Source organism: Trachypithecus francoisi, unplaced genomic scaffold, assembly GCF_009764315.1.
Source record: "Trachypithecus francoisi isolate TF-2019V2 unplaced genomic scaffold, Tfra_2.0 Contig01603, whole genome shotgun sequence".
NCBI classification, from domain to species: Eukaryota; Metazoa; Chordata; class Mammalia; order Primates; family Cercopithecidae; genus Trachypithecus; species Trachypithecus francoisi.
Genome location: NW_022681445.1, coordinates 75,177 through 97,014, shown reverse-complemented (window position 1 = coordinate 97,014; position 21,838 = coordinate 75,177). Strand labels below are relative to the sequence as shown.

Genomic DNA, 21,838 nt, shown 5'->3' with positions numbered 1-21,838 from the left:
TGTGGAAAAGTTGAATCACTCATGTATTGTGGTAAGAATGCAAAATGGCACAGCCACTTTGGGAAGGAAAACAATTTTACAGTTTATTATAAAGTTCAACATACATTTACGTAAGGAGCCAGCAATCCTACTTCTAGGTATTTATCCAGGAAAAAAATTAAAAGTCACACAAAAACCTGTATGTAATTTTATTCATAATCACCCAAAACTGGAAACAACTCAAATGTCCTCCAACCCATGAAAGCATAAACTGTGGTATACAATGGAATAGTACTCAACAATAAAGGAGAATGAACTGATACAACATGGGTGAATTTTACTAACATCCTGAAAAAGCCAAACTTGACAGGAAAAGGGACAAAGTGATGGCTGACAGGGTTGGGCAGAGGAGAGGGCTTGACTTAGCAAAGAGATAACATGAGGTATTTGGGGGTGGAGGATGGGGGACTATTCTATTTCTTGATACAGTGGTGGTACATGACTCTATGATTGTCAAAAAACAGAGTACATCACAAAAAATGAATTCATGTAAATTTTAAGATACTTTAAAAACATTTCCAGCACCTTCTCTAAATCTATGGTTTGTTCTTTCTTGAGTATCAGCAACTGACTAAAGATGAACAAAATGAATCTCAAGAAGAGTAGATTTTTCCAAATTAAATCTCTAATTCACACATTAAACATTAAGCCAAATAAGAAACAAAATCAAATAAAAATTAAAAATTAGTAGTATCTGAATAAAAACTGAACCCTACATGCCCATACCATTAGTTTATATGACTTTAAATTGTGTTGATCCATCTCCTCCAGCTTCTTTTTCATCTTACTATAATCTTAGATATTTTATTCTTAAATACATAAATTTGTATAAGATTATAGTTTTCCATGAAACTGCCCTTAATATACAACAAATTTTACAAAGGCCACGTTAAGAATTAGTGATATTACGAAAAATTCCAGGAAAAACTAACTCTTGTTTCAAGGGAAAAAAGGCACTTTCAAAACATCCATCTTGTCTGGTATACTGCTGAAATCCTCTAATTATTTTGTTCAGCCCTCTCTAATTGGCCTGAAACAATGAAAGTCACAGCCTTCCTGGTTTGTCCTATTGCAATTCCCAATGTGCCACTATTTCTTCCAAAAATTAAGCAAGCCACGATCATGAAACACAATATTATGATTAAGACACTTTGGCTTTCCATTAAATTTGGACCACTTGAAGAATCTTTTGAGATTGAGTCTCATAGGAAAGGAAACTGTGTAGACATTATCAAGAAAGCCAAAGTTTCTCTCTCATGAAATAAAGTTAAATCCACTTATTGTGAAAGTTTAGATAATTCAAGTGAGGTTACCAGACCTTTTATAAACTTTCAGATTGTTATGGTTTCTAGGGAACATTTTCAACACACCAACCAACAAATTGATAAGGTCAGTCAAATAATCTCATTAGAAACATACAAACTCTTGAGGCAAAAGACTTCTCATGAAGCCATCAGGACACTGTTATTGAGATTTTTAAATCCTTGCATTTACAACTGATCTGAATACTGTGAACAAAATAAATACTACTTTTTTAGGAAATCCAACACATTTTAACTGAAAAATATAAATGTTTTCTCCAATTACAACTGGCATTCCAGTGATATAAACTCAAGTTAGAAGACAAAGTAGTATACAAGAAGAAAGAGCTTACAAATTCAGGTAGGAATGGAGTCTGGACTTCAGGTTTCAAAACGGTGGTATAGACAGAACCTGGCTTCCTCCCCACCCCAACATTACCCAGGAAACTAAACAAATATACAGCACTAAGATTCCACCGCAATATCCAGAACTCAAATAAGGATGAATCGTTGCTGAGGCCACAGAGAAGTGAAAAAACTCCAAGCAAGAAGAATCAAATTTCTCTATGATGCCCTTCCAACCAATCTGTCCAGCAATAAGCATGCAGAAATTTTCCTTGACTCATAGTTTCTACACTGGAAAAACTGAGATCAAGGTGGACAACCAGCTTCCCAACCATCTTGGGTTCTTTGACAGAAGACCTGCCCATACCTTAACCCACAGAAGGCATCATGAATGCCTGAAGGGCGATATATTCCTGAAGACAGCAAGAGACAAAGAGGGGAGATGGGACTACCATACCCAGCCCTGGAAACTCTGCTCCATAACTTGTCAAAGGAGACACCAAATCAGAGTGGCTGTTCAGCAGCATTATGCTAGAGGAGGTTCATTCCACAGGTCACCTGTACACCAGCCGCCAACCAGCTTTTCCACACTGCCAGGATATCCTCTTTAGGATCTCCCCTATATCTGGACTGGGAGTGCTCTGATCTTTGGCTAGAGTCAAAGCAAAGGTAGGTTTAAGGCGCCACTTAGTGCCAGAAAAACAGGCAAGGACCTAGTGGAGAGATAGTAATAATATTGCCTATATCAATAAATACCTATGCATCTAACACTGGAGCACCTAAGTATATAAAGCAAAAATTAATAGATCTAAAGGGAGAGGGAGACTGCAATACAATGATGGGGACTTCAACACTCCATTCTCACTAATGGACAGATCATCTAGACAATCAACAAAGAAACATCAGCATTAAGCTAGACACTAAGCCAAATAGGCCTAACTGACATTTACAGAACATTTCACCCAATTGCTGCAGAATACATATTCTTTTTATCACCATGTGGAACATTCTCCAGAATAGATCATATTTTAAGCCACAAAATGAGTCTCCACAAATTCAAAGCAGTAGAAATCATATCAGTTATCTTTCCTGACCACAATGGAACTAAAAATCAATAATAAGCGGAAACTTGGAAAATACACAAACATATGGAATTTTTTTTTTCTTTCTTTCTTTCTTTTTTTTTTTGAGGTGGACTCTCGCTTTGTTGCCCAGGCTGGAGTGCAGTGGCATGATCTCCACTCACCGCAACCTCCACCTCCCAGGTTTAAGCAATTGTCCCACCTCAGCCTCCCGAGTAACTGGGATTACAGGTACCCGCCACCATGCCTGGCTAATTTTTGTATTTTTAGTAGAAACAGAGTTTCACCATGCTGGTCAGGCTGGTCCCGAACTCCTGACCTCAGGTGATCCACCTGCCTCGACCTCCCATAGTGCTGGGATTATAGGCATGAGCCATCATGCTGGCCAAATACGTGGAATTCAACATATGCTCCTGAAGACCAATGGGTCTATGAAAAAAATAAAAATAAAATTTAAAAATTTCTTTAGACAAATGAAAATGAAAATACAACAAATTAAAATCTATGAAATACAGCCAAAGGAGTACTGAAAAGGATTTTATAGCAATAAAAGCTACATCAAAAAGGTTGAAACACTCAAATAAAGATTTTATAAACAATCTAATGATACAACTCAAGGAACTAGAAAAATAAGAACAAACCAAACCCCAAATTAGTAGACAGAAAGAGATAAGATTAGAACAGAAATAAAGAAATTTAGACTATAAAAACACACACACAAAATCAATGAAACAAATTTGGGTTTTTTTTGTTTTTGTTTTTTTTTTGAAAATCAACAAACCTTTAGCTAGACTAAGAATAAAAGAGAGAAGACACAAATAAATTAAATCAGAAATGAAAAAGAAGACATAACAACTGAGACCACAGAAATACAAAGACTTATAGAGACTATCATGAACAACTATATGCCAACAAAGTGGAACACCTAGAAGAAATGAATACATTCCTGGACATATGCAACCTACCAACACTGAACCATGAAGAAGTAGAAAACCTCAACAGATACCTAGTAACAAGATTGAAGCCATAACAAAAGGTCTCCCATCAAAGAAAAGCCCAGGACTTGATGTCTTCACTACTATTCTACAAACCATTAAAGAAGTCATACAAATTCTACTCAACCTTCAAAAAAAAAAACTGAAGAGAAGGGAATACTTCCAAACTCATTCTGTGAGTCCAGCATTACCCTGATACCAAAACTGCACAAGGACGCAAGGAGAAAAGAAAACTACCGGCCAATATGACTTAGGAACATAGATGCAAAAATTGTCAGCAAAATACTAGCTAACCTAATTCAACAATACATGAAAAAGATCATTCACTATGATTGAGATTAATCTAGGGATGCAAGGATAGTTCAACATACACAATCAAGACACGATATGCTGGGTGCAGTGGCATGCACCTGTAGTACCAGCTACTCAGGAGGCCGAGGCTAGATGATCACTTGAACCCAAGTCCAGCCTGGGCAGCATAGTGAGATCCCATCTCAAAAAAGAATAAATTAAATGGAAAATCCAAATGCAAGTAACTAAATATAAACACATCACATTAACAGAACCAAAAACAAAAATCACATAATCATTCTAATACATTCTGTAAAAGCATTCAGTAAAATTCAACATCCCTTCATGACAAAAACCTCCACAAACTGGGTACAAAAGGAACACACCTCAAAAAGTAAAAGCCATATCTGACAAACACATAACCAACATCATACTGAATGGTGAAAAATTAGAAGCCTTTCTTTTAAGATGTGGAACAAGACAAGGATGCCTGTTTTGTGCACTTTTGATTCAACACAATATTAGAAGTGCTGGCCAGAGCAATTAGGCAAGCGAAATAAATAAAGGGCATCGAAACCGGAAAGGAAGAAGTCAAATTAGCCTTGTCCCAGAACATCATCTTATATTTGGATAAACTAAAGGCTCTACCAAAAAACTATTAGAACTGATAAACAAATGTAGTAAAGTTGGAGTATACAAAATCAACATACAAAAAAGATCAACAGCATTTATATACACCAAAAGCAAATAATCTGAAAAAGAAATCAATAAACAATATCATTTACAATATAAAACACCTAGGAATCTATTTAACCCATGAAATAAAAGATTCATGTAAAGAAAACTATAAAATGTTGATGAAAGAAGTTGAAAAGGACACAAAGAAAGGAAGGAGATCCATGCTTATGAATTAGTATAATATTGTTAAAATGACAATACCACTGAAAGCAATCTACAGATTCAACACAACCTCTATCAAAATACCACTGACATTCTTCACAAAAGAGAAAACAAATCCTCAATTTTTACGGAACGAAAGACCCCAAATAGCCAAAGGAATCTGGGCAAAAAGAACAACGCTGGAGGAATCACATTACCTGACTTCAAAATATAGTACAGGGCCTATGTCTGGAATGGCATTTCCTCGATCTTCTTCAAGGGTTTTCACAGTTTAGGTTTTACATTTACATCTTTAATCCATCTTGAGTTGATTTCTGTATGTGATAAAAGTAAGGGGTCCAGTTTCAATCTTCTGCATAAGGCTAGCCAGTTATCCTGGCACCATAGTCCTTTATTCATGCTTGTTTTTGTAGACTTTATCAAAGATCAGATGGTTGTTGGTGTGCAGCTTTATTTCTGGGCTGTTTCCATTGATCTATGTGTCTGTAGTTGTACCAGCCACACTGTTTTGGTTACTACAGCCTTATACTATAGTTTGAAATCCAGTAATGTGATGGCTCCAGGTTTGTTCTTTTTGCTTAGAATTGCTTTGGCTATTCAGGCTCTGTTTTGATTCCATATGAATTTTAGAATAGCCTTTTTCTAATTATGTGACAATGTCATTGGTAGTTCGATAGAAATAGCATTGAATCTGTAAATTGCTTGGGCAAGATTTCATGATGAAGACGCCAAAAGCAATTGCAACAAAAACAAAAAATGACAAATGGGACTTAATTAAACCAAAGAGCTTCTGCACAGTAAAAGAAGCTATCAACAGAATAAACAGACAACCCACAGAATGGCAGAAAGTATTTGCAAACTATGCATCTGACAAAGGTCTAATATCCAGAATTACAAGGAACATAAACAATTTATAAGCAAAAACCAAACAACCCCATTAAAAAGTAGACAAAGGACATGAACAGACCTTTTCAAAAGAAGACATACATGTGGCCAACAGCATATGAAAAAAAGCTCACCATCACTTATCCGTAGAGGAACGCGAATCAAAGCCACAATGAGATACATCATTATCTCACACCAGTCAGAATAGTTATTATTAAAAAGTCAAAAAATAATAGATGTTGGCATGGATGTAGGGAAAAGGGAATGCTTATACACTGCTGGTGGGAATGTAAATTAGTCCAGCCACTGTGGAAAGCAGTTTGGTGATTTCTGCAAAAACTTAAAACAGAACTATCATTTGACCCAGCAATCCCATTATTGGATATATTCCAGTTACCATGATTTGATTTTATGAATGTATAAGATTATCACATGTACCATGAAAATGTGTAGTTATGTATCAATAAAAAATACAAGAATAAAATAAAATTCTAGGTTCTGTCAGTTCCTGGGAAAAAAGGAAAAGGAAAGAGAAAGAAACTTTTCAAGTTTTCTTAGAGTTTCTCCTTGCTATTTTTTACGAGTTTTACTGAGAGCCAGAAAAATGCGGGCTGTTGAGAGATGATGACTTTAAGTTGTTGTCTTCATTAACTAGTAAATACACACTGGGGCAACCCTGGCCTTCCAAATACTCTTTCAGGATCACATATACTCACGTCTTTTATTGTACCTTAAATCCTCATACTTACTATCTCCTGACATAGAATAAATCCAAACATGTGTAGCAAGATAATGTTTTGGTCACTAACTTCTATTGTTTTCTGTATTTTTGAAATCCCTTTATCTCATTTAAGCCTGTAGCAAACCCTGTGTCATTTCGCCACAGGGGAGCTTTGCAGAAGTACGTTGTATAGATTGGAGCAATCCCTGCTGGCCAAATTGCATGTCTTTGGCATGGGGATATATCTACCCCTTAGAAACGGTGCCTCTTTCTTCACCCAAAGGCACCATCTGCTCACCCAAAAGGATGCCCACAGTGCTGTGCCTGCCCAGAAGGCCATTCTCTTATTCCTGTGGGTTTGTGGGATTAGAAAAGCTAGGCAAACCGAGGAAAATTGAATTTGATGGAAAAGGAAGCCTAAGGACATTGACAGAAGAGATTTTCGGGTAAGAGGGATTTCCCCCAGAGCAGAAAGAGGATCTTTCAAGCCGCAAAAGAAGTCAAGGATTCTCATAAGCAGAGGAACTGATCAGTGTCCCCGAAACATGGCAGGATCTGAGAAGGAATGGGAGTCGCAGGACCTCAGCATCAGAGGGGCACACTTGAAGGGGCTACATGGTTCCATAGTGGATTTCTTCCCAGAAACCAGATAACTGGTATTGGAGTTTCCCAGTACCCTAGGAGAAGGCTGAGAAATGGGGCCACCAAGAGGGGAGGTAAATGCCTAGACTAAGGTTCAGTTTCCCACCAAAAGGTTGGGTGGGAGCTCAGAGTCAAAGATTAGGTCGACTAAACAAAATGCCTATTCCTTGCACAACTGAATTTGAGCTCTGAGAGGCCTATCGGGTACACATGTCAAAGAAAAACATTCTCCAAATGGTCCTGACCAGTTGCTCAGTCATCCTTGAAAAGTAGGTTCTGAACCTTGTATCATGTGCTACCGTGGACCAGTATCTACCATGAAAACTGTCACAAAAGTCAATTCCTTCGAATCTCAATGACAATTAAAGTAATTCTAATTCACCCTTCCGTACACATGGGAAAAGTGAGATCAGGGAGGTGAAGTAATTTGCACAAGGATATTCAGTAAGTAAATCACAGAGCTAAACTGCGAACCTCAATCTTTTAAATACCAAAGCCTATTTTTTTTAACTATCCAGTAGTTTTCAAACTATGTTCCATAAAACCTGTAGAGAGGGCTCCAAATGTTCATCCAATTAGATTTTGTCTTTTATAGTTGTAACTATTTTTAAATGAATAAAAAAGCAACACTTGCAATTCTACAACTTTGGCAGCCACCAGTACGCTAATTTTTGTATCAGGTTCGTTGGGTTTCATGCAGCTCTCAGAATAAAGCTTCTCCTACCACCTCTAGATACATGCTCGAACTCTTGTAAATGTGTCATCAGGAAGACTATAGTTACATTGTATCTGAGGGAAGGCAATTAGTTCAGATATGTGAATATTCAGTCATGTAAAATGGTACAAACAGGAACAGAACTTAAGCAAACGTTTGCCGCACTCAAATGCCAAACAACGTTAAATACCAGTTTGGAACAAGCTGCCATCTTGGCAAAAGAGAGCAATAATAAGTACATGGGTGCCTCCTTACATTTGGAAAGTATTCTATCATTGACATTTTAGCGTTTCTAGGATCAGTTTAATTGAATATTAAGTATACAAGGCAAGTTATTAAAAACTGGTTACCATGTTTCTCTATTCCTCATGTTTTCTGTAAGCTCATATTAAAACTAGAGGCTCAATTGTGGGGGCACAACAACATCACTGGTGATAGCGTGCACTTCCAACTGATACCAGGAGGCACACAATATCCAGTTGCCCCACTTGTAGCGATGCTATCATTGATATTAGGGTACAGGTGATATCGGTCTGCTCTATCATGAATTTCTCAATCAACCATTTACCTAATAGTTTTAAGCAGCCATTGATGACAATTACCAAATCCATCCTTTCATTAGGGATTTTTTTTTAAATAGATAGCTTCCTATTATTTATTCTGCATTTTTAAGCTGTGATTCTCCTGTAAACAAGAAGTTTTGTCAGCTTTTAGATTACCCTGAAAACAGTCAAATCAGAATGTAAGACAGTTTACAGGAAAAATATTCCAGTTTCTTCAACAAATAAATGTGGTTTAAAAAACAAAAATAGGGGGATCCCTTGTGGAGTAAAACAGACATATCAACTAAGTTCACCTGTGATTCTTATTTGGAGATTGAATCAAAGACCAACTGTTTTGTTTTTTTAAGGACATGTTTAAGACAATCAGAAAATTGAAAATTAACTAGTTATTAGATGTTAATTATGGAATTATGATTATCTTTTTGGTTGTGATAATAGTCCTTTCCACTAGCTAAGCACTGAAGTATTTACTGTGCAATGATATATTTTTGATTTGCTATAAAACGTTCTAGCCATCTCCTCAAAAAGGAGGGGTCTAGATTAAAACATAACTGCAGAAAGAAACATAACAGCAGAAGGTTGAGAGTTGTTGAAGTTGGTTGATAGATACCTGGGAGTTTATTATTCTATTCTTTAATTTTGTATCACATTTTGATAATAAAAACTTTAAAGAAATAAATTCAATTGAGTAGATCCAGAAATAGGTGAGAAAGATAATAAAATGGCTACCACTTGCAATTATTCATCAGTGTGTGAATCAAGATCTTCTATCACTCAGTAGAACGCATAAACTTAAACTCAAGTTTGGAAAACAGCCTTCAGTTTACTTCAAAACACCACTTAAGGTGTTTGAAAGAACATCATAATAGTTCTGGAATTGATAATGATAGTCTTAAAACCTAGTTTCAAAAAATGAGTGATATATCAACACAGTACAGAGATCAGATGGGTTATCATCATTGTGTCTTACATAGCACATCTTATCCTGATAGCATTAGAAGATGGCTCATTTCATCACCAAACATAGACACACAATTGTCTCTGGAACTCAGAATTTCCTCCCGAGTAGAGGGAGTCCTTTCAATGACCAAGATTTTTACTGAGAATTTCATTGTCTAACCTAGAGGTGAGAAAACTACAGCCAATGGGCCAGCCCGCCACACAGCCATACTTTGTTGTCCACAGTTGCTTTCCCAGACACAATAGCGGATTAAGTAGTTGCAACAGAGACTAGGTGGCCTGCAAAGCCTAAAATATGTATTATCTGGCCCTTTACCCAAAAAATGTGCTAACCTCTGGTCTAAATCAAAAGATGAACTTTAAGATTTGGATTTTAGAAGGTTAAAATACATGAGATGAGGGCAACACCTGTCTAAAATTTGAATATCAATATTTCATTAATATTTTCTGATTTGACTAAGGACAGAATTGGGGAGAAAATCAGTCATGCAATAACATTTTCATTATCAGTCAAAGTAACTGTGGAAGTAAAACAAAATAAAACCCAGCAGGATCAAAGCACAAAACTATTTGACAAATGTTATTTGAATTCTTGCATAGCTCTTTCATTGGTGAGTCTTGAGCTGTTGGTAGTTTTTGGACAGGCTCCTGATTTTACCAATGTGATCTGCCTCAGGGTATGTCCATGTGGCCCATTGCTTTATGGAAGACATGGTAGTCTTCCAACAGAAACGCAAGCAAGTACTTGGAACAGAACAAGTTTTGCTGCATCTTTGAAAAGGAGGGAGGAGATATTCAGAGTGAATTTGATAACTAGAATTTAGGTGTGTGCACAAGAAAATGTTAGTGAAAGAGGAACGAAAAATCATGGCATGTGTTTTCTCCTGTCAAGAGAAGGCGGAGGCAAGGACAAGAGCAGGGCACAGAAAGTCTCTGCTAACAACAGGAGACCTGTAGCCCCTTCCCACTGGAATTTAGGAACCTTAGACTTGCTCTGAGTAGGCATATGAGGGCTAGATCACAGATCACTTGAACTAATTCACTAGTTTTCCAAAAGGCTTACAAAACTTGTGTGGTAATGGCATACATTCTGCAAATCCAGGAGAAGGGAATATTCTAGATTCTACTAGTCAATAAAAATGTTTTATGTTATTATTTCACTAAGGCAGCATGAGTCTCTTTCTCCAGGATGGCACCCCAAAAGGCTAATTTAGGACTGAGCAAAGAAGATGAATGGGTCCTCATTGTACCTTCAAGATATGTTCATTGGATGACTTGTCATCAGGGGACACATACAAACGGATGAACACAGAATTGCTGTATTGACCACGAAACGTTGCAAGTGTCTGCAGAAGGCTGAACTTTCTCTCTGACCAAACCCCTTCAGGGCCAATATTAGATTCAAGCACGGGCCAGCGGAAAGGTGAATGCCGTAGGATGTGTAGCAGTGGCCTGGCATCTGCTTTTTCAATCGCTTCTGAAAGGGAGCAGATATGAAGAGAAAGTTAGAATTGCAAACTGGATCAACATACTAGAATTCAAGTGCATCTTCTCAAGACAAAATTCCCATAAGGCTCCAACTTAAAATTTCAGCCGTTAGGGAGTAGGTAAAAGAGGTGGGGTGAGATGAGTATAACCACAGAGACAGAACTACCTATGATCCACACTTCAATGTGACCGTCTACACCTAGTGTTCTTGCCAGGACAGCTGACCAGTGAAACTGCTGGATATTCACTACAATAAACATGGACTCTCCACATGGAACCCAGTCAATGAATAATACTTGGTGGGACTAAGGTACAACCCTAACTAAAGGAATGCCTCAATAAAGCCAATCACTACCCAACGAAGAAGAAGTGATGCTTCAGATTCCTGTCTTTTATTGCTCTTTTCTAGCTCACCACATGACACCCCAAATCCTAGACCAGTTGACACACTTCCACAGGCACTGGCTTCTTCCTGCAATGGCCTTGAGAAGGCAGACTAGGTAAAGTGACCAGTATCTGTTCTAATTCCAATCAGACCCAAGGTGTTGAGACAGGGCTAAGGACCCAACAAAGATGCCTGTTAGGCTGACACAGTAACCTGGCATGCCTGGGAATCTGGATTTCTCTAGGCTCTAGTAGGTGCACTCCCTCCCAGTCTCTTTCTCAAGCCAGACTTGGCCTGGCTTCTGGCTTCTGGTTTCTGAATAGATACAGTAGAGTTTGCCCTGTTGACTTTTTCTAAGTTTCTCAGGGAGTAAATGATACCCAAAGAATCCAACCCATATAAATAAGATTATTTTCTCCACCAAGCCAGTACCAACATTAACTAAGATGGGAGTAGTCAAAATCCAGTCTTTGACAATCATTCCTTTAACACTTTTAAACATTAATAGAATTCTTAGTAGTTCTCTTCTTCCTCAAACAGTATATTAAAACATTAATAGAACTCTAAAGGATAGGTATGGTAAATATTTTATTTAGTTTTCTTCATCACTCACTCTCATTCATGCAGGATGAATAAAGGATTTTGGCTTTCTGTATGGCTTCGGTGTCCCGCCTTCTACTGATCGATTTCTCCAAAAGTTCTGGGAAGGTTAAGAAAGGATTCATTAGTATCCACCCACATGTGCTGCCAAGTTGGAAGTCATTTGATAATCACAACTCCAACCTCCAGAAAATTAAATATAAAGACAGACAACCCTGGAAAAGACAGATCTATCAAAGATATGCAGACAACAGAACAGTTTCCAAGTTGCATGAGGTTCAAATAAAAACAGTTTTACATTCTCTTATCCAGGGCATTCCTAACTCAAAAGAAACCAAAAGTTCAATTTCCAACTGAGACTGGATCTTCTACAGGGGTCAATTTCTTCAGCCACCTACACAAAAGGAAACAGAATTCATTTGTTCAAGAATCAAAAATAACTGAATTCTGTCCCTTGTTCCTGGACCAAGTAATATTCTCAACGGAGCTAATTTCATCGGGGTTGTGTTTCTTGAGATTTCTCCACAGCCCAGTCTCTCAGGGAGGTCACCCGGAAGAAATTTCCCATTAGAAGTTTTATCCAATGTTGAATAAACATGCTGTGGACATGGAAGAAGTTCTTTAGACAGGAAATGGAGAGACAAGATTGGAAAATCTACCTGAATTGCCTGAAAACTTGCCCATTTACACATGCAAAGTCCTAGACATCTAAAAGAGTCCATGTGTATACAACGGTAGCCAGCACAGACATAGGCCCAACTGGAAAATAATTTTCTATTTATAAAATCACTAATAATAATGTTTGAAGGTAGAAAATGATAGTTGTCACTATTTCCTTAAATAAGGAAAGAGGAAAGCCAGGACTCAATGAAAACAACCATCTCCCGAAAAGAGAACCTGGAACATACTTGAGAGTATCAGTCTACCAACGTAAAGCCAAGATGAAAAATCCCTGTGGTGACTGCAGCACCAGGGCACTGCCTTCACCGAACTATGTCAAACTGCCTTGTCAAGGCATTTGGGGAAACAACTAGCAGCCATCATAACCATAGTATAACAGATGTTCCCATAATACTCTGAATAGCTTCAAGACAAAATGTACAGCACTAATTAAATTAATACATAATTATGTATCTCCTGAAGAGGAATCTTCCTTCTAAACTAGAAGTTCTACAGTTTAAAAAAAAAAAAAAAAAATGCAACCCAGAGCTCCTGTCCAGTTTTTTAAAACTAAGCACCTATACCTAAAACGAGTCCATATAACTAGATAGATTCCAGTGAAATATGTTAAATTGGGTTGGATGTATTTTCAATTATTTCAGATTGTTTGGTGTTTTTTTCTTGTGTATCATCATCATAATAAAATCAAGACAACTAGCCCCAAGGATTTTTTATTTCTTTTTTTTTTTTTTGAGACAGAGTATCACTCTGTCGCCCAGGCTGGAGTGCAGTGGCATGATCTCAGCTCACTGCAGCCTCCACCTCCTGGGTTCAAGCAATTCTCCTGTCTCAGCCTCCCAAGTAGCTGGGATTACAGGCGCACACCACCACACTCAGCTAATTTTCTGTATTTTTAGTAGAGATGGAGTTTCACCATGTTGGCCAGGCTGGTCTCAAATGCCTGACCTCAGGTGATCCGACTACCCTGGCCTCCCAAAGTGCTGGGATTACTGGAGTGAGCCACCGCACCAGGTCCCCAAGGATTTTTTAAAGGAGACGTTTTTTAATAGACTAAAAGATCTAAAGCCATATCCACATATATTTCCATTCAAATCGGCTCCTGTGCCCTTCCACTATATTGCTTACACAGTCATTAGACTGTTTGGGAAACATACTTAGAAGTAAATAATCCAAATTTCATTTAGGGTTGTGATGATGTTCTGATGCTATAAACACTCCACGGGCTAAAAAGCATGAATGCCCTAAGGGCCAAACAAGCCACAGGAGCAAAAAGAACTAAAAGCATGAAATATTTACCTGTGTCTGCTCCCAAGGCGTGCTATCTATCACAAGGAGGGGAAAAAGAGGACCAGCATATGCTAAATAGGGCAATCGCAAAACACTAGCCATGCCCGAGTATCAATAATTCGTGTATGTCAAAATTCTGGTTTCTGTACCAGAATTTGGCTTTTAAAACAGATTCGGCTATCACAAGTTCCTTATCATACCCTTTTCCTTCTCTGCTTTCCTTCTCTGTTAGCCCAAGCAGACAGGAGAGCATTGATATGCAGACAGTGATGTGGCAATCAGTTGACAGCATCCATTTTACGTATCTCTGCATGTGAATTAGCAGTAAGAAGAACAAAATGTAGCCTGGAGAGTTAATGAGTAGAAAACAAAGCCTGCCTACCACAGGTAATTACTCAGGTTATTAAAATGTCCCCAAAGCATTGAGAAAGGCTCGTGGGTCACCCATACAGGGGCATTCCAATCATAGCCTGTGTTGTTTCTTGGAGGATTTCTCAATCCCCAACCCACCCCACCCAGGTATTTCTTACCACCTTACAACCGCAAAGGACAACTGCAGTTCATAAAACTGCAGGCCAGGCACGGTGGCTCATGCCTGTAATTCCAGCACTTTGGGAGGCTGAGGCGGGCAGATCACGAGGTCAGGAGTTTGAGACAAGCCTGGCCAATATGGTGAAACCCCGCCTCTAGTAATAATACAAAAATTAGCCAGGCATGGAGGCGCACACCTGTAGTCCCAGCTACTCGGGAGGCTGAGGCAGGAGAATTGCTTGAACCTGAGAGGTAGAGGTTGCAGTGAGTCAAGATCTCACCACTGCACTCCAGCCTGGGTGACAGAGTGAGACTGTATTTCAAAAAAAAAAAATACTATAGCACAGCAAACCTCAGACTTTAAAATTGGTTTGAGAAGTTCTTCTGATCATCAAATTTGAAAACTAAGTATTTTTCTCCTCACTATGTTCCATCAAATAAAAAAAATTTTTTTTAAAGGCAACATAATAGACATGTGGAGGGGGGTGCTTTGGAATCACACAGACATGGGTTCCAGCTGCAGCTTGCTGCAACTTGCTAGCTGGAATTCTAGCGAGTTATTTAATCTCTCTAAGCCCCAGTTCCTTAATCTGTAAAGTCAAATAATAAGAGTACATGCTTCCCAGGATTGTGCTGAGGATTAAAAATTTTTAATACACAGAAAGCCCCCATCTCGGTACCTGGGCACATGATAACGGGGATCAATAAGTGGTGACTTAAACAGGATTACAGGCAGAATTAGCCCTATACAAAACTGTCAAGTAATCAAGCTTGTTTCCAGTGCTTCCTCCATAATTGTTTTTGTTCTCCTGCTTGCTTCTCAGGATATTGGTGACCAAAGGACTTACGCTAACCTAAGACACTGCCAGGCTGTGTGTAGGACTATTTCACAAACTGGACCTGCTCTAGCCACCTTGCAAAGCCCCATGCTCTCAACATTTCCTCTGCTTCTATAGTAGAGGCAGTTCTAAATGGGGAGACATATTTTGCAATCAGTGTTAACCTCCAAAAATATTTTGCTCACATTCTTCATCCTGGACAACAAAGCATTTTCTTTTTCTTTTTTTTTTTTTTTTGAGACGGAGTCTTGCTCTGTCACCCAGGCTGGAGTGCGGTGGCTGGATCTCAGCTCACTGCAAGCTCCGCCTCCCGGGTTCACGCCATTCTCCTGCCTCAGCCTCCCGAGTAGCTGGGACTACAGGCGCCGCCACCTCGCCTGGCTAGTTTTTTTTTGTATTTTTAGTAGAGACGGGGTTTCACCGTGTTAGCCAGGATGGTCTCGATCTCCTGACCTCGTGATCCGCCTGTCTCGGCCTCCCAAAGTGCTGGGATTACAGGCTTGAGCCACCGCACCCGGCCCATTTTCTTTTTTTATATAAACTTTTTCAATGAAAGTACAGAGAAGTACACAAATAATACAACATGCAGAAAAGTACACAGATCATAATGTGAAGAATGTTCACAAAGTTAACACGCTCAAGTAACCAGCATTATTAATTACTGGAACCCCAGAAGCCCCTTGTGCTCCCTTCCAATCACTACCCTCAACCAAGAAAACTAACATCCTCTATGGTAAAATACTTATTCAAGTCTATATCACATATTTATAGAGCAATCTACCTTTTTGTTATTATTTTGTGGAAGCGCTTTCTATATTCTACATAAAAGTCCTTTTGAACATATTATAAAATATCCCCTATTACATAGACTTCATTTTTAATGGTATCTTGTAATAAACTGAAATCATTTAATTAGTTCAACTTGTCCATTTTTCTCCTCCATGGTTACCACATGTAACCATATCCTGTTCAAGAAATCTCTGCCCATCTCAAACTCAGAAGACAGTTTACATTTTCTTTTCTTTTTTTTTTTTTTTTGAGATGGAGTCTTGCTCTATCACCCAGGCTGGAGTGCAGTGGCTCGATCTCTGCTCACTGCAATCTCCACCTCCCAGGTTCACGAGATTCTCCACCTCAGCCTCCCAAGTAGCTGGGATTACAGACACGTGCCACCACACCCGACTATTTTTTTATTTTTTGTTTTTGTTTGTTTGTTTTGAGACGGAGTCTCACTCTGTCGCCAGGTTGGAGTACAGTGGCACGATCTCAGCTCACTGCAACCTCCGCCTCCCGGGTTCAAGAGATTCTCCTGCCTCAGCCTCCCGAGTAGCTGGGACTACAGGCATGCGCCACCATGTCAGGCTAATTTTTTGTACTATTAGTAGAGGTGGGGTTTCACCATGTTAGCCAGGCTGGTCTCGAACTCCTGACTTCAGGTGATCCACCTGCCTCAGCCTTCCAAAGTGCTGGGATTACAGGCATGAGCCACCACGCCCAGCTTGTATTTTTAGTAGAGATGGGGTTTCACCATGTTGGTCAGGCTGGTCTCGAACTCCTGCCCTTTGGTGATCCATCCACCTCGTCCTCCCAAAGTGCTGGGATTACAGGCATGAGCCACCGCGTGCAGTGACAGTTTATGTTTTCTTCTAAAATCTTTATTGTTTCACATTTAGATCTATAGTCCATCTAAAATTTTTTTTGACCATGGTGTGGACAACCATGCCTTTGTAACACAAGCCTAGTCTCAAAGGGGATGAAACATGTGAGAATTTTAATAATAAAGATATTTTTGGTCATTGGGACTCAAATAATATCACCAAGAAATACTTTTGGTATAAAACACTGGCATTAACAACGGCTATACTCCATTAGATTGAATACTCTTTTGGGCAGGGGCTGGGTCACATTCATGTTTGAACACCCAGGACCCAGAGCTTGGCATGGTTGGTGCTTAGTTAATGTTCGCTGAGTTGAATTCCTGACAAGGAAAGTCTGAGAGAGACTTTCGTCCAGTTGAAAAAGAACTATGAGAAGCTGGACTACTTTTATTATTTCTTTTTACAATCAGCAATGCCCTGATCATACTAACACCACAATCTCTTTTTTTCACATCTCAGTCCTTATATCATACAATGAAATCCAAGATTTCATTCATCTGTTTTCATGAATGCCAGTTTTAAGGGTACCTACGTTTTATTTTCATCAGTGGTCTCAGCTTTATCATCCATTCCCAATGCCCTGCTCTTCTATACTGGGGAGAAAAAAATACTTAGTTATGCTCGGAAGCTGAAGGAGGACTATCAGTCCTCATTCAATTCTGCTGCTCAGACACGACATTTATTGAGTGCTCTAGAATACAAAAAGGAAATTCCAAAGGAAGGATGAGGCCTTTGAGGATTTTATAGTACCCTGCTTAGTCAAGAGTTCATAACAGCCATCTGGAGCTCAGGCCAATCATTTAAAGTTTCTACAATATCTAAGACATATCCACCTAATACATTTCTCAAAAACTCCACATATGCAAAGTTTTAGGCCTGTGAGCAACAATCTACCAAGAACCTTGATGTTGAGCTGACATTTGAATGAAGTGGCTCAGGAGCACAGGAACTCTTAAAAAGCACCCTCCTTTGTGTTCTTTCTCCTGACCCTACAATATTTCCATGTGCCTATTCTAAAAGGGGTCCTCTGGCTACTTGCTAAGAGACCAGTGAATCCCGGAGCCATTTGCTTGATTTGCTTAATGGGTACTTTTAGAGACAGCGTCTTATGTGTCACCCAGACTGGAGAACAGGCATAATCACAGCTCACTGAAGCCTCAACTTCCTGGGCTCAAGTCACCCTCTCACCTCAACCTCCCAAGTAGCTAGGACTACAGGTGCACACCACCATGCCGTGGCTAATTGTTTTATTTTTATTTTTGTAGAGATGGGGTCTCGCTATATTGCCCAGCCTGGTCTTGAACTCCTGGCCTCAAGTGATCCTCCCGACTCAGCCTCCCATAGCACTGGGATTACAGGCATGAGCCACTATACCTAGCCAGCAACTGCATTCTAAAATCTTCACATCAATGTCACCAAGGTAAATTCTCAATTTTGGGCAGATTATGGTAACATTTCTCTTTTGGAAATTAGAGGGAGTGCCCTCTGATTCTGGTGAAAGAAAGAACATGGAAAATTAAAACTCTGGAAAACCAAATCTACACTTGAAGCTTCCACATCTACATAATGAACAGGATGTTCTCTAGACCTACACTTTTTAAAAACTTATTATATCATGGCCTGCTTTCTCCTTTGGTGGTACTTAGAAACTACCTTTGGATGGTCTACGGTTGAATGTTGCCTCTAATCCTATTTTTAGCCCTTGTTGATTTTCTAGGCTACAGATTTCAATTTGGTTTCCAGGTTCCTCAGTTTATTTACTATACTGAAAATTTTCATTTTTCTAACTCGCACTGCGTGGGTATTAAAGGTATTAAACCCTTATGCAGTTAAACCTGCAGACTCTAAATCAGCTTGCAAAGCTTGTTGTTATTCTCATTAAAAAATAAAACTCAAGTTAACTAAGTCACGGCCCGTGGATCCTGTAACTCTCATATACTTTCACACGAATTGTGTGACGCTCAGCTTGGCAGTTCCTCAGCCCCACGGCCAGCCACACATGGGATTAACTGCATCTGTTTGACACACTGAAAAGCCAATAAGAGCTGTTATTTCTCATTCCTCTAGAAAACTCCCACCTAAATATAGGGATAGAAGCTGTCAGAATTATTTTCTCTGTTCATTTTTTATGATCATCTTATAAATGATAATTGTCGTTAAGCATCAACTTAAGAAAAAGGTGCAGAGATGATTTTAAGAAGATTAATATCCTCTAAATCAATCTAAATCATGGGTTACCAAATAACACAAAAATGTCCCCTTTTAACACAAAAGACCTCTTTGTCCATAATGAAAATAATTATATAAAATTGCTAGATACTACAAAACTCTAACAGAAGGTAACTCTTTTATTATGTTCACTTATAAGTGAATTTATAAGAATTATCAAGGTGATACTTCAAAATAATTTCATTTTTAGCATTATTCTTTGATAGCATAGCATTATAATGAATCTGCCAATCTGATGTTTTAACTCAATATAAATAGCTTTCCTATTTAGATATTTGTATCTTAGCAGATAATTCCATGTAAGGTCTGTGCCAAACTTGAGGTTTAAAATAAATCTATCCTGTTTTTTCATATCACATTTTTACTACTAACTCTAATTATATATATTTTTTCTCCTTCCTATTTCTTTTGAGACAGTCTCACCCTGTCGCCCAGGCTGGAGTGCAGTGGCATGATCTCAGCTCACTGCAACCTGTGCCTCCCGGGTTCAAGCTATTCTTTGCTTCAATCTCATGAATAGCTGGGATTACAGGCACTTGCCACCATGCCCAGCTGATTTTTTTGTGTTTTTAGTAGAGTCGGGATTTCACCACATTGGCCAGGCTGGTCTCAAACTCCTGGCCTCAAGTGATCGGCCTGCCTTGGCCTCCCAAAGTGCTGGGGTTACAGATGTGAGCCACCACACCTGGCCTCTAACTCCTATTTTATCCATCTTAACATTACAAGGAAAAAGCCGTGTGTGGTTATATACTCCCTGCAATGGTCCCTCCTGAACAATCCTAAGATATCCAAGGACCAGTAACAACAGTGTTCATTTTTTAAGCGCCAGCTCTGTGCCAGGTGTATTATATTAATACACAACCTCAATTAACCTCCCCAGCAATCCTAAGAAACATATATCATAACTCCATTCTACAGGCAAGAAAACTGTAAGAACTTGTCCAAGGAGACTCAATCAGTAAAAGTTAGAGCTTGGATTTGGACTCAGGTCTCTGACTCCAGTTAATTCAACCATCAGATACCCAGAAAAATTCTGCAAGTTGCTTTCCTGGGAGAGTGGGCCCCCAGTGGCTAAACAGAGGCAGCTATGCCCTCATGGAATTCCCCGACAGATCTCTCCACCATAACTGAAGGAAAGACCTTCCCTGGTTACATCATAACTCTTTTTGCAGTGGTGGAATGACTTTGTCATGAGCCATCTACTCTGTTTGTCCTGTCATCCTATTTTTGACCAGGGACACACATTCCTGAGGCACCTAACCAGAGGTAGGAGGCCTAGTGAGGTTAGAACAGAACAAAGTTGGCTGGTCCTCAAGGCTTGACCTCACATTTTGCTCTAGTCTAAGCCAGTGGTTTCTAAACGTGAGTGTACATTGGAAAAATCAAGAGACCTTGTTAGGCCAGGCGCGGTGGCTCATGCCTGTAATCCCAGCACTTTGGGAGGCAGAGGCAGGCGGATCACCTGAGGTCAGGAGTTCGACACCAGCCTGGCCAACAAGGTAAAACCCCATCTCTACTAAAATTACAAAAAAAAAAAAAAATTAGCTGGGCGTGGTGGTGGGTGCCTGTAATCCCAGCTACTCAGGAGGCTGGGCAGGAGAATCGCTTGAACCCGGAAGGTGGAGGTTGCAGTGAGCCAAGACCGTGCCATTGCATTCCAGCCTGGGTGACAAGGAAACTCCGTCTCAAAAATTTAAAAAAAAAAAAAAAAAGTGGGGGGGGGAGCTTGTTAAAATGCAAATGGCTGTGTTTTAACTTGAGTGTCTAATTCAGTAGGTCTGGGGGGGGCCCAGGATTTTGCATTACTAACAAATTGCCAGGTAAAGTTGATGCTGCAGGTCAGGGGAATACACTTTGAGAATCACTACTTTAAACCAACAGCACTCACCAGTCTTTCTTGATGCCTGCAATCCCAGGAAACATCACCAGCCCAGATTCCCACCTCTGCCATTCCTACCCTACCTCAAATCAAGAAAGGAAGTTTTGGCCGGCGCGGTGGCTCACGCCTGTAATCCCAGCATTTTGGGAGGCCGAGGCAGGTGGATCACGAGGTCAGGAGATCGAGACCATGGTGAAACCCCGTCTCTATTAAAAATACAAAAAAAAATTAGCCAGGTGCGGTGGCAGGCGCCTGTAGTCCCAGCTACTCGGGAGGCTGAGGCAGGAGAATGGTGTGAATCCGGGAGGCAGAGTTTGCAGTGAGCTAAGATCACACCACTGCACTCCAGCCTGGGTGACAGAGTGAGACTCCATCTCAAAAAAAAAAAAAAAAAAAAAAAAAAAAAAAAAAAGGAGCTTTTGTCCTGTCTTTACTGATTTCCTCACTCTGCAGCTCCATTTTAACTTGGTGTCAACATTCTTCAAGGAGGACACTAAACACTTTGTTTTGTTTTGGAAACACTCCCTTGCATTGGCCCATTTAGGTCTAAGTTAGTTTCTCAGTTCTGCCAACCTCAGTTTTAAAAAGTTCTTTTCTTAAACGTAAAATGCAATAGGGGTTTGATGTGAGGGTTGATTCACAGATTCAAGAGTGGAAAAAATATCAACAGTATGCCAGAAAGACTCTCAAAGTGAAAGAAAGAATACCATACAGGGTATTTCTTTTTCTTTTCCCCGAGACAGGGCCTCACTCTGTTGCCCGGGCTGGAGTGCAGTGGTGCGATCCCGGCTCACTGCAACCTCCACCTCTTGGGCTCAAGAG

The 21,838-nt window shown here is 39.5% G+C and overlaps 1 protein-coding gene across 1 annotated transcript in view; it reads right to left on the bottom strand.

Annotated features, from left to right (window-relative positions):
- Window positions 1–21,838, bottom strand: part of PHEX (phosphate regulating endopeptidase homolog X-linked) — a 227,189-nt gene that overhangs the window by 168,526 nt on the left and 36,825 nt on the right. The window contains 2 exon segments of the mRNA XM_033195320.1: window positions 10,690–10,916; window positions 11,926–12,012. Coding sequence (XP_033051211.1) covers window positions 10,690–10,916; window positions 11,926–12,012 — 314 coding nt within the window.